The sequence below is a fragment of the Crocuta crocuta genome, unplaced genomic scaffold, assembly GCF_008692635.1.
Source record: "Crocuta crocuta isolate KB4526 unplaced genomic scaffold, BGI_CrCroc_1.0 scaffold170, whole genome shotgun sequence".
Classification (NCBI taxonomy): domain Eukaryota; kingdom Metazoa; phylum Chordata; class Mammalia; order Carnivora; family Hyaenidae; genus Crocuta; species Crocuta crocuta.
In genome coordinates this window covers 4,081,205-4,100,815 of record NW_027527853.1, presented here as the reverse complement: position 1 = coordinate 4,100,815, position 19,611 = coordinate 4,081,205, and the positions used below count along the sequence as shown (strand labels likewise).

The following is a 19,611-nucleotide window of genomic DNA, read 5'->3' as shown; positions in this document are numbered from 1 at the left end:
CTGGCAATTTCTTTACAGCTAAGAGTAGCCACGGGATAAGCTCCAGCCAATGAGATGTGGGAAGATGTCTGCCGGGGGGCTTTTGGAAATGACTTTTCTTCCCTAATCATGCTCAGAGAAAACCGCTGTCCTGTGTTGTTCTCACCGCCATCATATGGAGTCGTATGAGGATGTGATGCTTGGAGCTGTCATGCTGGCCAGCCTGTAATCATGAAAAAGGCCAGGGGAGTCAGGTACACTAACCCAGAGTCTGTCTTCTCTGTGAGATAACGAGACACGTCTATCACATAAGCTGTCACTTTGGGGGCCACCGGCTATTGTAGGTGGAGTCATTCATCTTTTTTTTTTTTTTTTTTTTTTGAGAGAGAGAGAGCAGGGGAGGGGCAGAGAGAGAATCCCAAGCAGGCTCTGTGCTGTTGGCCCAGAGGCCAGCACAGGGCTCGAACTCATGAACCATGAGATCATGACTTGTGCCTAAATCAAGAGTCAGATGCTTAACCCACTGAGCCACTCAGGTGCCCCAAACATTCTTTTTTTCAAATTTATTTCTAATTATTTACTTATTAGTTGAAGTCATTCTTAGCTGACATAGAAAATATAGAGAGTACAAAGTTCTTGGGGGCCTCTGAGCTTTGCAGATCTGTGACACTACATAGGGGAGCCACAGTGCAGGTGATAAAGGGTTGGTGTGGTGAGGAAGTACAGGCAGTGAGGCTGGACCCTGCTTATGAGAGGCTTGTGAGCAGTGGAGGATGAGATGACCTGGAGTCAGCTGGAGTCCCCGAAGAATTCTTCTGTCCGTTGCTGCTCTCCTGGCTCAGGAAGAAGACTGAGGAGACACACTTGTTTTTGAACCTTTAATATTCAAGTACTGAGGAGGTGCTCATCAGTTGGTTTTCACTATTATCATTATTCCATGATCCACCCTTGGAGATGTTACAATCTCTAGGTAAAGTTTAGGTGTCCTGAGGTGTACTGGTCTGAAGACTTGTCCAGCCGTCTTCCCTGGGAGACAGTAGGGTGTGATCAATGGAAAGCACACAGCTTTGGAGTCAGACTGAATCCAGTTACTTGCTGTTTACCCTTGGGCTGCACTCCTCTGTCACAGGTGCCTTACTTGTGAATGGAGATCAGAACACCTACCTTGTAGGGTTGGTATGAGAAGTAAATGAGAAAATGCATGAAAAATGTTGATATACAGTAGGCACTGGAATAACAGGAGAACTCTGTGGTGGACACAGCAGGTTGCCTTTTAAACATTCCTTTTTCCCCCTTCTTCCTAATAGAACCCCACTTTGGTCCAGGTGTCTCCTCCCAGAGGAGAAGCTGAAGTGGCATGTCCGAGGTGTCACAACCATTATAGTAAGTATCAGAAGTGGCACTTGAGCCCGGGTCTTCTGGCTCCCAGCCCATTGTTCTAATACTTCTCTTTTTGGGAAGAATTTGAGCATTTATCCAAAATGACAACTAGGATTTGGAAGTTTTTTGTTTTTTTTTAGTTTATTTACTTATTTAGAGAGAGAGATAAAGCTTGAGTGGGGTAGAGAGAGGAAGAGAGAGAGAGAATCCCAAGCAGGTTCCACACTATTAACACAGAGCCCGACGTGGGACTTGAACTCATGAACCAAGAGAGCATGACCTGAGCCAAAATCTGACAACCAACTGAGCCACCAGGTGCCCCAGGACGTAGAAGTTCTAAAGTATAGTCTGCTTCTCCCCATGAACAAGAGACAGCAGTCACAATGGCTTTTATGACCTAGTCTTGGAAGTGACATTCCATTTCTTCTGCCATAATCTACTGATTACACAGAGCGTCCTGATAAAATGCAGAAGGGTGTGAATCCTGGGAGATAAGGATCATCAAAGGCATTCTTGGGAGCTGGCTACCACAAGCATCTTAACATTGTTGTGAAGATAGTTTTGACTTTATAAATCTGCTGAAAGAGCTTGGGGACTCCAACCAGTCTACGGACCACACTTTGAGATCCAGTGACCCTGATCACACAACAAACTCAAGGCAATCTATGTGATTTATGCTCCTACTTTGAAGATGACTCTCGCTCTACTTCTCTTTGCAAATTCACCTAAGCTTGTGAGTCTCACTTTATTTATTAATTTTTGTTTGCATAATCTCTACACCCAACATGGGGCTCAAGTTCACAGCCCTGAGATCGAGAGTCACATGTTCCACTGACTGAGCCAACCAGGCACCCCATCAGTCTCACTTTAAAAACAAGTAAGCCAGAGGGGCCAGAGACTCTTAATCTACCTAGTATTTTGCCTCAGCTAATACCAGGGGGAGAGTGCTCGAGAAGCAGAGTAGGTTGTCCTTCAGGAAAGATACCATAAACCAGTGACACATGGTCATTCAGGTATCTCATCAAAGGCTTTTCTATCTATGGGCTCATCTTAAATTTTCTTAAATATTTTCAATCTGAACCACCTGCCCGACTAATCTATTCCACAGATTATCTGTATCAAGCAGTAACTTCTTTCATTGGTCTTTAAGAGGCAGGCTTAATCTCTACATGCCAAGACTTGGTGAAAATACCTATGTGCAACTCATGCAAACACTCTTCATGACTATTGAGACTCTAATCCTTTTTCCTTCAGAAGAGTCCTTATGTTTTTAGCATGTGATACAGTTGTGCCGTGCAGGGCTTCAGCACATAGCCTACATTCAGCTACACTGACATTTTTATCGATAAGGCAATAGTATTCCATTTTCCAAAGCTTGTCACGATTATGCTCAGGGTCTAGCTCATACAGTGGACAATTCAGTTATCGATCCAGCCACCTTCTTCCTTTTAATTCAGCACACGCTTCTCCTCCTCCCCCATCCCACAGGGTGCTGGTGGGGCTGTCACTCATACTCCACCCACTCTGGCCAGGGATTAGTCAAAGGAAGGATAACTATCCAAGTTGGACCTGGCAGGGTCTGGAATTGTTTTCAGGGAAGCCCAAGAAGAAGGCCCTTTTCCCTAAAGTCAGAGACCTTTAAGAATGAGCCCAGAGCTCATTTCCTATTGCTACACTCAGTAGGTGAAAATGTAGCCAAACAAGACCAACGCGCCAAGAATAAGACAAATACGAGAGTTTGAGGATCTGGATTCACTCCTGCCTGAGGCTGGTTCCAACTCCTTTCTTCCTATGATTTGACCCAAGAATGGCCAGTAGTGTTAAGTTTCTACCACTTATCATTGACAGAAGCCCTCATATAACTGACTCTGTAGGCCAAAGTATATTGTGAGGGATCTGCTCCCTGAAGGAGCATGTGTTAAGAGAGCATGTGTTAAGAGAAAACAGGCAGCTGGGAATGCAAGTAAAGATCTGGAAAGAGGGCTGAGAAGGGGCTGGCCAGTGAAAAGGCAGGCGAAACAAAGAACAGCATTCCATGGAAGCAGATAATTGGGTGGTAGGGAAACAGACACTCCCATAAACTTGGCGGGAGTGTAAATTGGTGTGATAGTTTTTGGAAGGCACTTTGGCAATGTCTCAAGGTTTGAATTGTTCTTGCTCTTTGAGCCAATAATTGTACTCAATGCAGCATTGTTTGTTGTGTGAAAAAAGCTGGCAATATTTGCATCGTCAACAGGGGATCAGTTAAGTAAATTGTGGAAACCAGTCCAAGCTCTGTTGCTAAGGGGAAAAAGGTATATAAGACTATGCAAAGTGTTTATATACATGTGTTTAGTGTGTGCAAAGGTGGCTCAGAGGACCGACCATACAGCAAGTAGTTAGCAGTAAGCTCTGTGGAAAGATGACTATAATCACAGATAATTCTGTTTGTACAAACTCAGAATAATTTTAGAGATTAATTTCTCTTTTATTTCTGCTGCTGTAATAAAAAAAATTGACTGATATTGCTTCCCTTCTTTCATTATTAGTTTTCTGAGTTCTAGGATCTCTGGCCCCAGGGGTTCATTCACTTATTTACTCATTTACTTGATCAAGTAACTGAGTGCCAACTATGTTAGGAACTCTTCTTGATGCTGGGCATACCAAAGCCAAATGGAATCATTATCCTCACGGATTTTATATGATTGTGAAAACAAGTATCAGATGCTGATGAGTCACGAAGCACAGAGGCAGAGAAGGGTGATAGGAGACTGGGTGGAAACAGTCAAATCCCGTTATATATAATGTGGTCAAAGAGAGCCTCATTGAGAAGGCAACATAAAAGATGTAAAGGAAGGGGGGAAGCAAGACATGCAGCTCCAGCAGAAAGGGTCTTCTGGGCACAAAGGATAGAACATAAGACCTTGAACCTGAAGGGTGCTTAATGACTTTGAGGCCATAAGGATCATGTGAGTGGAAGGAACAATGAGAAGTGAAGTCAGAAGTGAGGGAGAGGGAAGGGACAATGTACCAATGGATGTGAGGCATGGTTCCACTCAGCAACATGAGAAGCCTCTAGACTGTTCTAAGTCAACTTTAAAATGATCACCCGCCAGAGAGAGGACTCATAGCTGATTTCACTCGATTTAGAAAAAGTGCTGTGTCATTTCCTGTACTCATGTCTGGCAGAGCAAATCAAGACCCATTATATGTATTTTATAATGTTTCACTTTAGCTTTTAAAGACATATGCATTATTTTTATAATCAGTATAAAAATATTTTAGAAAGAATGGTGAGGTGGTCAATAGTCAATTCAGAAAAGGTCATGGAGTTAGCCTGTTGAGAAAAGAGTAAGGTAAGAAGTGGTGTTTTCAAAGAGCAGGATGGAAGCCAAATGGTATGTGATTAAGAACGGAAAAGGAGAGGGGCACCTGGTGGCTCGGTCAGTTATGTATCCAACTTTGGTTCAGATCATGATCTCACAGTTGGGGAGTCCAAGCCTCGCTTCAGGTTCTGTCCTGACAGCTCAGAGCCTGGAGCCTGCTTCAGATTCTGTGTCTCCTTCTTTCTCTGCCCCTCCTCTGCTTACACGGTCTCTATCGAAAATGAATAAATGTTAAAAGAAAAAAATAGAATGGAAAAGTATGCGAAATCGAAGCAGTGAATATAAGCCTGCCGAGAGACTTGGCAAAGGAAAGAAATAATGAATGGTAAGAACATATGCCACGCAATTCTGAATAAAGTTTATTAAATAATATGTACAGCAAATGTAGTAATTCAACACATCCATTTATCAAATCAATCCACCGCAATAAAGAAAAATAAATGAACGGAAAAATCTGTGTCTGCATAGTACATGCTCTTGGTGTGTAAATGGCAATACTTTAAATTAATTGGTTATATATAATGTCAGTTATTTTTCTTTCAGAATATAATCTTCTTTGTAGTAACTTATTCTAGCAAAAGAACTTAATACTACTGTAGATAAATAGGACAGCCAAAAAAAAAAACAAAAAAAAAATCAAAAACAAAATAAAAAACCTATAACTGAGATCACAATTAGCTTCTCTCCCAGAAAGAATGATTATTTAAAATTGTAACACTTAACAATGGCTATTTTTGTGCTAAAAATCTGCAGGTGAGTTATTTGGAATTCCTTCATTTAAATAAAAATGCAAAAAACTTCATGACTTCCTTATTTTACCCCCCTTCAGTTCAAATTTTTAAAATTATTTTTCTATACAAAGTAGGTACATGGGCTATACAAAGTTGAATATACATATTTACAGCCTACTTCTTACGCTTATGATTTTTTTTCTTTTACTGATCCCAGAGAGACTGCAAAAGATAAGTAGTTGGGGGCTTGCTTTTACCCAGAAGCATGGCTAACGTATCAAAATGTGTCGCAAGGCGTGGTGCCAGTTAGTTGCACTTGCTATTAATAAACCTGTATAAATATTTCAGCATAAAAATAGGTATTTTATATTACTAAATGTCTGAGGACAAAAGAACAATTGGAGACTCTGTTCCTTGTTCTGTCATACATAGGAAGCTGAAGTTTGATGCAAATTTTAACATGATTTTATTAAAGACGGGCAAATTGGTGAGGCATACCTGGGTTTCTGAAGATACACAAATGCGTGAGGCTGGCATCATATGCAACTGTGGCTTTACAAATTGATTTTATTTTCTAGCTGTATTGAAAGAGGTGTTCAAAGTTACCTACGTAAGAAGCACCCCTCAAAAAACTATTAGAATAAGATCGTTATTAATGGTTTGCATCTAAGAAAGACCTGGAAACACATTAGCCAATACAAGGATTACATTCCAAATATGAGTGAAATGCTGCTGTGCAAAACGCACGTGCAAAAGCACTTGTACTACAGTCCCTCAGGGAGAGCCAGACAGTGCCCTGGGATGGAGACGTGGACCTTCCAAAGCAATGAGTGTTAAAGAATATTAAACAGGTTCTTTCTACCCAGGAAGCTCCTCCACCCTATCCCCACCCCCACCCGCTACCACCACCATTAATTCTACTGCCTCATCCCCTGGGGTTAAGGCTCTGCTCTGTCCTAGCTAAAAACAAATGTTGCTGGGAAGAAATAACACATTCCTCTTATTGGTCATTTACACTTTAGTGTGAAGGAGTCAGTGGCAGGTTCTTTCCTAAGGCCAGGATTTGAAAGGAGGACAGGAAGAGAGTGAGGCTCTCTGATGGGGGTAGGGGGCTGGACAGGTGATGAGTAGATGACTGTCAGAGACAGAAGGTGAGGCAGAGGCACTGAAGACAAACTCTGCCTACTTGTGGAGACTCCAGGCTTTGGGACAATGGTCCTGGGGCAATTCTGAACTACATGCAGAGAGCCAAGATTCCTGTATACACTCTACCACCTAGAATTGCTACTACTATTTGTGACCTTGGATGTGTATTTATGGGGAGGATGAGAGTTTGAAAACTCTAGAAACCGTTCCAAGAATTTCCAGCCATAAACTACCCTCGGACGAAGGTTCTTCTAAGCAGCCTAGTTGTTCAAGAGTGATCTCATGGAGACAGAAATACAACAATGCTTTCTAGGGTCTCTCCAGGGAAAGGTAATCTCCTCTCTCATACCCTTCTTTGCACATATCACAGTCTCTCCTGATTCAGTATTTGTGTGTCTACCTCTCCAATCACCTGTGAGCTCCTGGCAGGCAGGGAGTGGGTCATTTCTCTATGTTTCCCAGGGGTCTAGCAGAGAGGCTGAGAAACATCCTAGAATTGGATGGAGTTGTGACTTGAGCACCGTGGGTGTCACAGGGGCCTCCCTCCTCAGAGGTAGTCCCGTAAAGCACAGACGTCCTGGGAGTGGCAGATCGGCTGCCCCGCGCTTGGGGCCAGGGCACGTGCACTTCCCACTCTGCAGAGAAGCCTCCCCAGGGTGACCCAGGGCTACTGCACTGTGGGTGGTGCCTGACCTGCTGCAGGGAGTCTGTGTTAAGGTGTGGCGCCCGTCCTGCTCATCGGTGGCCCCAGCATCCAGCGTATGTGAAATTCACTGAATGCCATCCTTGGTACTCTGTCAGAATAGGCCCATCAACCCCAAACTGCCCTGGCCAAAAACAATCCAGAAAAGAAAGGTTAGCAATGGCATTCTGCGAAATGAAACTGTGCTGAAGGTGACCACTTACAAAAGTCAGAGATACGGGAAAGAGCACGCTGCAAGTGACCTCGGTAACTACAGAGCCTCTTAATCACCTGGAAATACAAATGCAACTATCTGACCTGGGCACCCTGCTCCCATGCGCAAACCTCATGTGCTTTTCTGTCTGAACACCAGGGTGTCAAGAGCAATTGCATGCAGGCTGAATGCACAGGTCACCTATGTTCTGCCTCCATTTCCCCACGTATCCCAGGAGCGAAGGACGTGGTCTTGGGTAGTCTGGGGGCCTTGGCCACTGTCCAGGGATGGCCCCGGCAGCCCAGGCTGATCCCCAGCAATGTCTGGAAATGGGGCTCTGGGGTGGCTGGGGTGTGGAGCCTTTGGAGAATGGCTAGGGGTCTGCCTGACGCTCTGAGGGCTGCTTCAGGTCAAATGACCCCCTTGGAGCCAGAGCTGGTCAAGACTGGGGCAGCAAGAGGCATTTCTGACCTCACTGCTCCTGGCCTGTGTTACAGGTCAGATTACCCAAGAGGGGGAGAGGCATGGAAGGCTTGGAGTAGCTCCCAGAAGCGGCTAAGTAAATACAGATTTGCCTCATTCCTTTTTCCGCAGTTCAGCCTGCCTGACACTGTAAGTTCAAACAGGCTCGGGCTTCAGACACAACACTTCTCTGTCCTTCTCTTTTGCTTCTTACTTTATCCACTGCATTAGTTTTCCTACTGACTCAATGTTTAAATAAAGAGACCAGTTCGTGAATTATGCTTCATCCTCCAATAAAAATAATCTCTGTGGTTTTCAATCTTCTTATAGATACAAAGGCTTTACATAGTTGCCTGGAAAAGTACCAAATTGCCTTGTCCTTCTTGAAGTACCTATAAAAAAAAAACACACATACACACACACACAAATTCAGAAGACTTACTTGTGAGTTCAGAGGGAGCCCCCGATAACAATTCCACAGCATATGGCTTCCAAAGCACTTTTCCCGATATTATCTCATTTGGGCTATAAAATAATGCCTGGTGGTTAAGCCAGGTGGGCATTCTCAGCACTCCTCTCTTTCAGATGAGGAAACTGAAGCTCAGAGAGCTTAAGTGACATTACTGAGATTCCCACAGATTAGCAAGCATCAGAAGCAGGCTTTGAACCCAGGACTTCTGACTCCCAGCCCTCTGCTCTTTCTGATACTTCTTGTTGGAAAAATGAGCACATTCATCTAATACAAGATACCAGGGATATAGAATTTCTAAACTGTAGGATTTCTAAAAGTCCACTGGACATGGCCACACATCAAAAGGAAATTCTTGGGGTGTCTGGGTGGCTTAGTTGGTTAAGCATCCAACTTCAGCTCAGGTCACGATCTCGCAGTCTTGTGGGTTTGAGCCCTGCATCAGGCTCTGTGCTTTGGATTNACCTAAGCCCCAGATTGACTCCCTGTCTTTGCTTTCAATCTAATCAGGGTTCCCGCTGAGGTACCTGGGCACATAGCCCTTCCCCAATTGCTCCACATCCGGAACTGCTGGATCCCTAACCTAGTCTCTTCCCTTGGGATGGGTAGGGGTGGAGGTGAGGGTGGGGTCAGGGGTGGGGAGTGGTGGTGGATACATGCTGGGTCATTATTCCCCCCTCTTGATGGCAGATGTCACAATCAGATGATTGCATCCTTTCCCCAATCGGCTTGGATATGGCTTCAGAACCTTGGTGAACACAGCATTTCAAGCAGACACCACCAGTAGGTTGGGGCTGTTGCCCAAAGTGAAACTTTGAGCTAAAAAAAGGCGTCAAAACTAACGACCTCTAAGATATCTAGTTGAACCCCTAGGGAAGACGGCCAAGGAGGCTGAGGCAGAGAGGACAAAGGCCAGAGATGTGCTCCTACACCTGGTTCAACCTCTCCTTATGGATGGGAAAATGAGCTTCCACTGAGCACCAGGCTACGTTCTGAAGCATCTGAGGGACTGAGAAACATTCCTTTACCCAGCTGCCAAGGGCACCCCCGTGAGAGAATTGGTGTCCCCCATAATGCCCCATGTTCTCGTAAAAAACATAAAACACTGCTGGAGGAGTTTAACAGCTAAGACATGTGAGAGCTGTACTCTCTAATATGACAGCCCCAGGTGGCTACTGAATGCTTGAAACAGGGCTGTTCTAAACTGAGCTATGCTGTACTGTACAAATCACACATCAGACAGACTCCTAAGGCTTAGATATTTTACATGCTCCTTTGGCATTTAAAATTTTTTACACTGATTACATGTTCAAATAATATTTTGAATACATTGGTTTTAATAAAATATACCGCTAAAATTAATTTTTGCAAGTTTCATTTTACTTTATTTTAAATAAAATTTTTATTAAAAATGTTTATCTATTAGAGAGAGAGAGTGACAGTATGCAAGCATGGGAGGGGCAGAGAGAGAGGGAGACACAGAATCTGAACAGGCTCCAGGCTTAGAGCTGTCAGCACAGAGCCTGATGCGGGGCTTGAACCCACAAACTGAGAGATCATGACCTGAACTGAAGTCAGACACCTAACCAACTGAGCCACGTAGGCGCCCCACATTTTACTTCTTTCATTGTGGTTTCCAGAAAATTTTAAATTACAAATATGGCTTGCATTCTGTTTCTGCACTCCATGGGAGTGTTGCTGACTTCTGAGACGGGGCTTCTGTCTGAACAGAATAGTTCAAGGTAGCGGGGGGGCCACAGGCTTCGGGGAGCCTGGAAAGGTTGGGGTAGCCTAAGAGGTCAGATTACCCAAGAGGGGGAGAGGCACGGAAGGCCTAAGAGGCTGGTGAGGGCCAGGCAAATCTTTCAGGCTTCCCATGTATGCCGAGGCCTTGCCATTCTCACGAACCCAGCCCTGACTGACTTTGCTTTAGCAAAGATTTTCCAGAGAGATCAGGAAAGAGCTGGTCCTTTGTACACGGGAAAAACAGAGGCAAAAACTAAGTCAATGGCCCTGAACAGCATGTTTGTGCCTGAGCAGAAACGACAAAGGCTATGGAAGAGATGGGCCTGAGTTTTAGTGCTGGCCCCACCACTGGCTACCTGGGTGACCTGGGCTAGTTATATAACAGTTTTTGAGTCTGTGAAATGGGGGTAGTTCTTGTTTTGTTGTTTGTTGAGAACTTCAATACAGAAGTATATAAAGCAAGTATCTGCTTTGTAACAAAAATCTTAAAAAATGTTGATCTTTTTCCTTTTCTATAATGGTGAATCTTTGTTTTAATTAAGCACATTGCTTTTTTAAAGTTTTTATTTATTTATTTTGAGAGAGAGCGAGCGTGCATGCATGCATGAGTTGGGGAGGGGCGGAGAGAGAGAAGGAGAGAGAGGATCCCAGGCAGGCTCCTCACTGTCAGTATGGAGACCGATGTGGGACTCTGTCTCAAGAAACGTGAGACCATGACCTGAGCTGAAATCAAGAACAGACCTTAACTAAGCAGGTTGCTTTGATTAAAGTTATTAAAAGTCTGGGGGCACCTGGCTGGCTCAGTTCCCTAGTCATCTGACTCTTGATTTCAGCTCACAATCTCACGGTTTGTGGGTTCAAGCCCCGTATCGGACTCTGCCGACAGCACGGAGTCTGTTGGGATTATCTCTCTCTGCCCCTCCCCTACTTGCACTCTAAATCTCTCTCTCAAAATAAATAAATAAACATTAAAAAAAAAAAAGTTGTTAGAAGCCTGAAGTAAATAGTCTTTGGAACATCTACACATATGCTTGAGTTTCATGGCTCAAATTTTCTTGTGTTGTTTCTTAAGAGTTTTAAGAAAATAAAGTTTCCACATGTAGACCAGATGTACACAGAATACAAACAGGATTCAATCAATTTGAAATTGCCCTTCTGTGCAGTCGCTTTGGCAGATTTGGCTTTTGGGTCCAGTATCTTTAGTGCCACCCACACTGTCTCCAGAGCAAGCATGAGCTGGGTGGCCCCGCATTCCTGATAGAAACACAGGATCTGAGAAGGCTCTTTTTTCTGTGCAGAGAACACCGTGTGGCTTATCCCTCCTAGTTACTCCTCCAATACACAACTAGTAAGAAAAACATGAGGAGATCACTTACCAACAAACCATCCATCATCACATTTCTCCATGACATCAACAATATCTCCATCTCGGAGTTCCAATTCATCATCATTCTGTGGTATATAGCTATATAGTGCTTGGTAGCTAAATCTAAAAATGAAAACATTGACTCAAACACTGATAGGATTAAATGATGAGTTGTTAAAGCCCATTTCAGTTAAATCAACACTGTGGTGGTGTTTCATACATATTAGTGCAGATGAAAGTATTTTACTGGCTATTTCTCTAAGAGCAGAACATTGAGGAGATTCATTCAGCATATAAGTAAATGAAGACTGATAGGGATGGCGGCGGGGGTGGGGGGGGCAGGCTCTGATAGCAAGGCTATGATCAGTCCTTTGATTTAGTTTCATTTGGTTACCAAGTATTTTGTCTAGATGCCCCCTCTTTAAAATTACCCAAGGCAGGGGTGCCTGGGTGGCTCAGTTGGTTAAGCGTCCAACTTTGGCTCAGGTCATGATCTCACCTTTCATGAGTTTGAGCCCTGTGTCAGCTCTGTGCTGACATCTCAGAGCCTAGAGCCTGCTCTGAATTGTGTCTCCCTCTCTCTCTGCCCCTCTCCCACTCATGCGCTGTCTCTTCCTCTCAAAAATAAATAAACATTAAAAACAATTTAAAATTAACTAAGGCTTTTGCTTAACACAGGAGAATGTATGTAGATTATCAAAGATAATCAGAAATTACTTAGTCCAGAGATAGACACTATATTCTGGTCATATACGTTGGAGAGTCTAAAGCAATTATATATATTATATACATATTATAATATATATAATTGCTTATATATAATTATATATAAATATAAATATATAAAATATATAAATAATATATAAATACAAATAAAATAGAAATAAATAAAAAAATATATATATATAAAATTGTTGAACTGATATAAGGATATAAAAAGTACATTCCAATGGCCTCACTACCTTGAGTTCCTTAACAGGCTGATATATATTGTGTTAGTTGTTTTTATTTTTTTTAAAGTTTTGATTTATTGTGGCACCGGGGTGGCTCAGTCTAAGGTTAAGCACTGGATTCTTAGTTTTGGCTAAGGTCACGATCTCATGGTTCGTGAGTTTGAGCCCTGTGCCAGGCTCTACAACTCTCTCCCATTCTCTCTGTCTCTCATCTGCTCACACACACTGTCTATCAAAATGGATAAACAAATTTTTTTCAAAAAAAAAAAAGTTTTTTTCCTTTTAATGTTTATTTTTGAGGGAGTGTGAGCATGAGAGAGCGAGGGAGAGAGGCAGCTCAAGCAGCGGAGAGGCAGAAAGAGAGGGAGACATAGAATCCAAAGATCCAAAGCAGGCTCCAGGTTCCAAGCTGTCAGCACAGAGCCCGACTTGGGGCTCAAACTCACAAACCGGAGATTATGACCTGAGCCGAACTCAGATGCTTAATCGACTGAGTCACCCAGGCGCTTCCTCCAAAAAAGTTTTATTCATTTAAGTAATGTCTATACCCAAAATGGAGCTCGAACTCACATCCCCAAGATTGAGTCGCATGCTTTTCTGACTGAGCCAGCCAGGCGTCTCTCATTAACTGTTTTTAACTGTGATGTCATTTTTCAGGAATTCTTGAAAACTTTTTGCTTTCTTTCTGTTTCAGTGATATTTGCGGTTAAGATTTTTATTTATTGTTAGCTGGCCTAAGGCCATTTGGTGTGTGCTGTTCTGTCCGTCCTAATAGTTTGCGGGAGAAGGCTGGACTATTTGTGGTGAAATTTGGTATCTGCTTTGGCAACGGAAAAGTTTATTTTCATTTATCTTTGACAAATACTTAAGCATCTACTATATACCAGTTCACAATTCTGTGAACTCACTATTCTGAAACACAACCACACCACCGGGCACAACTGTGCAAATGAGCCAACCATCTACCATTCCCAGGAGATGCCAGTGAATGCCTGTGAGAAGGCAGGTAAGACTTGAGACAAGTAAGAGAAGCCAGTTCGCCCCCCCACTCCCCGTTTCCTCGGCTCAAACAAAGGGACCTTTTAATTTTATGCATGTATCCAAATGTTTTGATAATTTGGTAGATGGATCTGTCTGCCAGAGGAAGGTCTTGAATGAGGAATTAAGAGATGCAGAAAGATTTCTAGTTGGTAAGCACATACTATTTTTGATGCTTCCATATTTGCCTGCTGTCTCCATCTAACTTGGACTCCTTAGAATGCTTTATCCTTCTCTTAATTCCTAGCATGGCTGCCTTGCTAGCCTCAGCTCTGGGAAATAACTCCTGATAGCTGCTCCTCTATCTTCACTTCCAGACGGTGGAGACTGGCCGGCCAAGGTCTCACAACCTTGCTGCTTGGGTCCCCAGTCAGCTCTAATTTTGGATGGGTCTCATGCGGCTCAGGGCACTGAGTCCTTCACCATGTGGGTCTTCTATGAGTTCACTGAACACACTGTCTACCCTGGGTCTTTGCATGTGTGTTTTCCTCAGCTGGGAAGGCCTTTTACCTCCCTGTTGTAGCTCTCAAAACGAATGTGTCTTTCTTCTTTACTGTAAAGTAATCTCCGCACTCAATGTGGGGCTTGAACTTATGATGAGCTCTACAGTCTGAGCCAGCCAGGTGCCCCTCCAATTTGCCTTTCAATGCCCATTCCAAATCTCCCTTCTTCTGGGAATGGAGTTTACCCCTATATGTTTAAAACATAGGAGACATCCAATAATTTTTTTTGAGTGGATCAACTCTATTCATTTATCTCCAGGTAGAACCAATGACTCCTTCCTCTATATTCCCACAACACTAGGACTGACTCCAGTCAGCACAGCCCTCATTTGCTCCTAAGTGGTAGTTCACTTTTTGCTGGTCTCTATCTCTCAGTGGTCTATGACCTTCTATATTCATCTGCCCACCACCTGTTTCATGTTGGCCGATGGGAAAAAAGCCCCCAACTAGAAATCCTCAGAGAAGCTGGGGGCGATTCCCCCAAATGGCTGCCCCAGACTTCGTCAATGACCCATTCTCTAAAGCCAACAGTCCACCAAGAATGTGATATGAGAAAGGAAGTTCACCAAGTGTACTTACAAGTCTTGTGAGGTTTGACTCCTGTCTGGGGTGACTCTTCGCTGCTGGGCTTGAGGTTGCTGAGAAATGATTAAAGATGATTTATTGTCAGAAGGGGATACCTTGTGATGAAAGTCAAGGGGATGAGAAACAGTGCTGCAGTAATGAACAGATTTTTCGGCAATGTTTATGATCTCATTGCAAACTGCTTCCTGTGAGTGGCCCCGAGATATCCAGAAACCCCCATATAACAGTCAACATGGGGACAAAAAAAACAACAAAAAAAAAAAAAAAAGAAAAAGAAAGAGAGGAAGAGATGTAACATTCCAGACGAAGCACATAAGTCCAGGGAAACAACAGAGTTGAAGATCCAGGTTAAAAAAATAGATATTCCAGTAGTGGAGTGCAGGAGGGATCCAGGTGTAAGCATGGAAAAAAACAGGTAAGATACAGAAGAATTTGGGATTTAGTATGACTATTTAAAAAAAAAAAGGCAGAAGCATAAAAGCCTGCAATTAGTGAGTAACTGTAACAACTGGAATAACTTCAAGATAGAAATGCAAGTATGTATCCCCAATCATGCACTAATCATTAATTTAATCCCACACGTAGGCAGAGTACAAATAAAGTCTCTAAAGTCCTCTGCTTTCTGAGAGGGAAGGGGGTGGCCTAATATTTCCCTCTAGGACAACAGCCATATAATTCTTGAAGATAATGGCTCTGTGAGTTAGCCAGGCATTACTCCGGCTGAGACTCTAGAAGTCAGTAAGAATTCTCTTTAGAAAAGCTACAGTTCTTATTCAACAGGCATCTTACCACATAGCTCTTTTCAGATTCTGTGAGATCAGGTCCTGCTCTCAATGAATGATGAGAAGGCTGTGATCACCAAGCAAATTATAAGGGAGACATTTTAGCAGATGTCACATTGGAATGGATTCAAAATAAAAGTGTGAGCAAATACACGTACCACACCATCACACTCGATGACACCGGATACTCATGGCCTATGGCCATCGAGTTTCCACAACAACACGGTGAGTGCACAGGAGGAAATGCAATGTACAGAGTTAGAAGCAAGCATCCAGGCAGTGGAATGGGAAGTTGGAAGTACGAATGCAGTGAGGTGAGAATCAACAACACAGCGTCCCCAGATGGGCAGGAAAGAGACACAGAAGGGCTGTCTTATGGAAGAGTTATGACCTTCCATAAAAACACACATTGGTCCTTTTGCTCTCAGCTGACTAGCATCTACAGAAGGGCTGCTATGCCAAAAGGCAGTGTCAGTTATCCGGTTGACTGGCAGCCTACTCTGGCAAAGCGGGCTCCTAAAACTAACAGGGATGCCATATTTGGGTACTTATGAAAACGGAGAGAAAGGTTTCTGAAAAACTCCCTGGTAGTATCTGAAGGATCAAACATGACTGTTCCCCTGGAAAAGTCTGCACATGACACACCCCAGTCAGGTATGCGAGGAGTTCAGATATCTCACAGGGCAGAGCTTGCTTCCAGAACTAGGACTATGTGTCCTGACACAGCTGAAGAAATGAAACCATCGCTCTTCACTCACCAGCTCAGGTACCACATGCTGACATGGAAACATAGGTGTGATAATGGCCAAGCAGACTTGCTTTTTTAAATGGGTCTCCCGGAGTATAGGCCAGGGAGAGTGTTTGGAATTATTTCCCCCTGAAAGGATTCAATTCCAAGCTCTCAGAACTTTCCCTAAATGAACATTTGAAGAGCCATCTTTCTTGGAGGAACGTCCTGATAATGTGCGCTAATAGCAATGAGCCATAGCACTCCAGGGCCTTCTCAAAGGGCACTCAGATTACTTTCATATATGGCCCACTTGATTCAGAGAGGCCCAGGGCCTCCCCTGAGGTCACACAATGAGTTAGTGGTTGATTTGTCTTCTAGATTCATCTACTGGACTTTCTCTTTCATCCTCGGACCATTTCCCATGTTATTAGGAGTGCTCACTGATACTACTTGCCATGAGTCCCACAGAAACCCCAGAGATAGGCAGAACAGGTTTTGTTACCTTGCTTGCTTTTAAAAGCCATAAAGCTGATGCTCAGGGGTCTAGCGCACGCCCCAACGTCCCACAGTTAGCGAGAAGTTGAGCTGCTGGGCTGCCGTGGGGATGTCACCACCTCCTCCTACTCATCTCCACTGCAAATGGCCTCACTCTTTAGCATGTCTTGCAGGACCAACTTCTACCCCAGACATCATATCTATACTTCTGTCCTTCTGGTAAACTTCTTCAAGTTCTCTAAACTTCTTCAAAATTGCCATCATCTGAACCTTGGACTCTAGCAGAAGCAAAGGAAGAGACAGAACTGCCAGGGGCCTTTTCATGGTCCTTTTCCCATGTCTCAGGGCCTCCAGCCTTGCCAGGTGACCTCGTGTGGCTCTACTCACATCCAGCCTCTGGATCGAGGCTTCTGTGTAACAAAGGAAAGTGATGACATTTCCAAGGACTTGCTATGTGGGTTTTCATGTGTCAGAAGAATGAAATGTATTCTGGGTGACTAGGTGACACCCACGGGCAGATTTTGACAAAAGGGAGCTGCCTATCCCAGCGGATACTGAAGCCAAGGCTGCGCTATCACTCGATGGGATGTTGTCGGGCACTGCTTCTCAACCCCTAGCGTATGGCGGGATCACCTGGGAATCCTGTTAAAACGCAGACTCTGACTTGACACATCTGGGGTGCATCCTGAGGCTCTGTCTACTGGTGACACCCACGATGCTGGTCCACAGATCAACTCTGGGGAGCAAGGCTGTAGAGGACCTTAATTATCCTTCACTGAAGTTCTTCCGCTAGAGTGTGGCAAGACTGATCAGTCTGGGTCACACCTCATGAAAACGAAGTTGTCATAAAAATCCAAACTTCAGCTGGTGGCCTAATGACCTCAGGTCAAATGGAGAACAAAGAGGATTGTGGACAATCTCTTCACAGGATGTCTACAGCTTATAGGAGCCCTGTAGCATCTTTCAATCCACTTAATCGCAAATGAGTGACTGGAATTGATCCTCAAGCAAATATCTGGTGCTTAAGAGAGCCTTGGAGAATTGGATACAATTAAAAGAAACTAATATCTTATTAGCCCTTTTTTTGTAAAGCACTTAAAAACAAACAAAAGCTTTCAAAGCACATAGAGGTCCATTACCTCATCTGACTTTCATACTAACCCTCTGACTTGGAAAGGGCGGAAAAGGATGTTTTAAGGCTCAGGGAAGTGTGAAGATTTGCACAATGTGGCAAAGCCACTGATGACTGAGTCCTCGGTGTGTAACTGACATTGACCACCTCCCTCTTGAGCCACGCTGGGATGGCTATGAATATAGCAACACCCAGCTTCTGCCCTTTGTTGAAAGCAGCCACTGTCTCGTCTCTTCCTGAATACTTTCTCTGCATGTAAAAGGTACAGGGTACAATAATAAATATGGTCCAGTCATTAACTCAAGGATCCACAGTACTGGATGGGATACTGAGCCAGCTAATACCTTCCTTGGTCTCAGGTCATATCCAAATCAGAGGATAACCATCATCATAGCTTTCACATCAAGACAAAGGTAACATCTAGTACAAACTGAAGTTGTCCCCGATAGGTAAGGATAGTTTGGTTCCTTAATCACAGTCTGTGGGATGAGGGACAAAGGCAAGATAAACATTTATCCTATTAGCGAAGATTCAGTTTCTTCCTGTTTGAAATGCATTCCTTAGATTTAAATCAAACAAATTCAGATAGTTGAGATGTAAACCAGTTTTTTGCGGGGGTGTTGTGTGGCATGTGAACCCTCAGGGACAATAGAGACCACTGATATTCATTGTGGGGATTTGCCCTTTACTTTGAAGGGTGTTTGTCTTCAGATTTTTTTTTCCTTTAGGTATAGATTTTTCTTTCCCTGGCCCCATTTTCTAACTGTATACAGCTTTACATAGCTCTTTCTCTGAACTTATGCTGTCCAATATGGTAGCCCATAACACTCGAGATGTGGCCAGTATAAAAATGTGCTGTAAGTGTAAAAATACACACTGGGTTTCAAAAACAGCACAAAATATAGAATGCAAATTGTTATCATTAATAATTATTATTGATTATATACTATTATGTAATTATATCAATAGTTTAATGCTACTTTAGATATGTTTGATTAAATAAAATATATTGTTAAAATTAATTTCACTGATTCCATTTTACTACCAGAAAAGTTTAAATTATATACATGACTCACGTTACATGCCTCCTGGACAATGCCACTCTGCACTCTCTCCCCACCCTTATTTATTTATTTATTTATTTATTTATTTATTTATTTACTTACTCATTCATTCATTTCNGTATCTCAGTGTGGTTTTGATTTGTATTTCCCTGATGATGAGGGACGCTGAGCATTGTTCATGTGTCTGTTTGCTCATCTGGACGTCCTTTTTGGAGAAGTGTCTGTTCATGTCTTCTGCCCATTTCTTCACTGGATTGTTTGCTTTTCGCCCCCACCCTTATTTAAGTCTAAAAGTAGACAAAGTTCTAATGAGGACCTCATCCAGGGTTAAGAACAAAGGGAGTATTATCTTATGCCAAGTATGTTTTGGATTTTTGGAGATGTGCTCTAGTTTTTCACATTTAGAAAAATAGCCATCAGCCCAACACGTACACACACACACACACACACACACACACACACACACACAGCCTGCACTCTCCCCATCCTCCATCAGTAAGCAGGAGTTACCGATCCAGAAACTACTTTTCTTCCCTATTTGCACATGCATTCACACATTGCCCCCCTTCCCCCCTGCCCCTTGGCCTGGAGGACTCGTTTTATTATTCCCAAGTGAGCAACCTACATGGAGCCTTCCCTGCTCTGTTTCCCTTCTATCTTCTGTTCACAGAAGTCCCTCAGGAATCTGACCCTGGCCTCCCTGGGGCTAGTAATCCTTCTGGATCCACAGAACACCTGGCACGAACATGGGAGTTAGTAAGCATTCTCTTCCAGCTTTGGGTGTGTGCC

At 43.4% G+C, this 19,611-nt stretch overlaps 1 protein-coding gene across 8 annotated transcripts in view; it reads right to left on the bottom strand.

Annotated features, from left to right (window-relative positions):
* Nucleotides 1-5,058: 5,058 nt before the first annotated feature.
* Nucleotides 5,059-19,611, bottom strand: part of SORBS1 (sorbin and SH3 domain containing 1) — a 202,868-nt gene continuing 188,315 nt past the window's right edge. For 7 of the 8 annotated variants that reach the window (XM_077779528.1, XM_077779544.1, XM_077779562.1 and 4 more), the window contains 3 exons: nucleotides 14,614-14,672; nucleotides 11,551-11,663; nucleotides 5,059-8,351 (listed from right to left, as the gene is read on the bottom strand). In XM_077779528.1, coding sequence (XP_077635654.1) covers nucleotides 8,284-8,351; nucleotides 11,551-11,663; nucleotides 14,614-14,672 — 240 coding nt within the window. In that variant the 3' untranslated portion in view covers nucleotides 5,059-8,283. Of the gene's footprint in view, nucleotides 8,352-11,550; nucleotides 11,664-14,613; nucleotides 14,673-15,408; nucleotides 15,469-19,611 lie in introns of all 8 variants that reach the window. The other variant, XM_077779539.1, reaches the window with a different exon arrangement.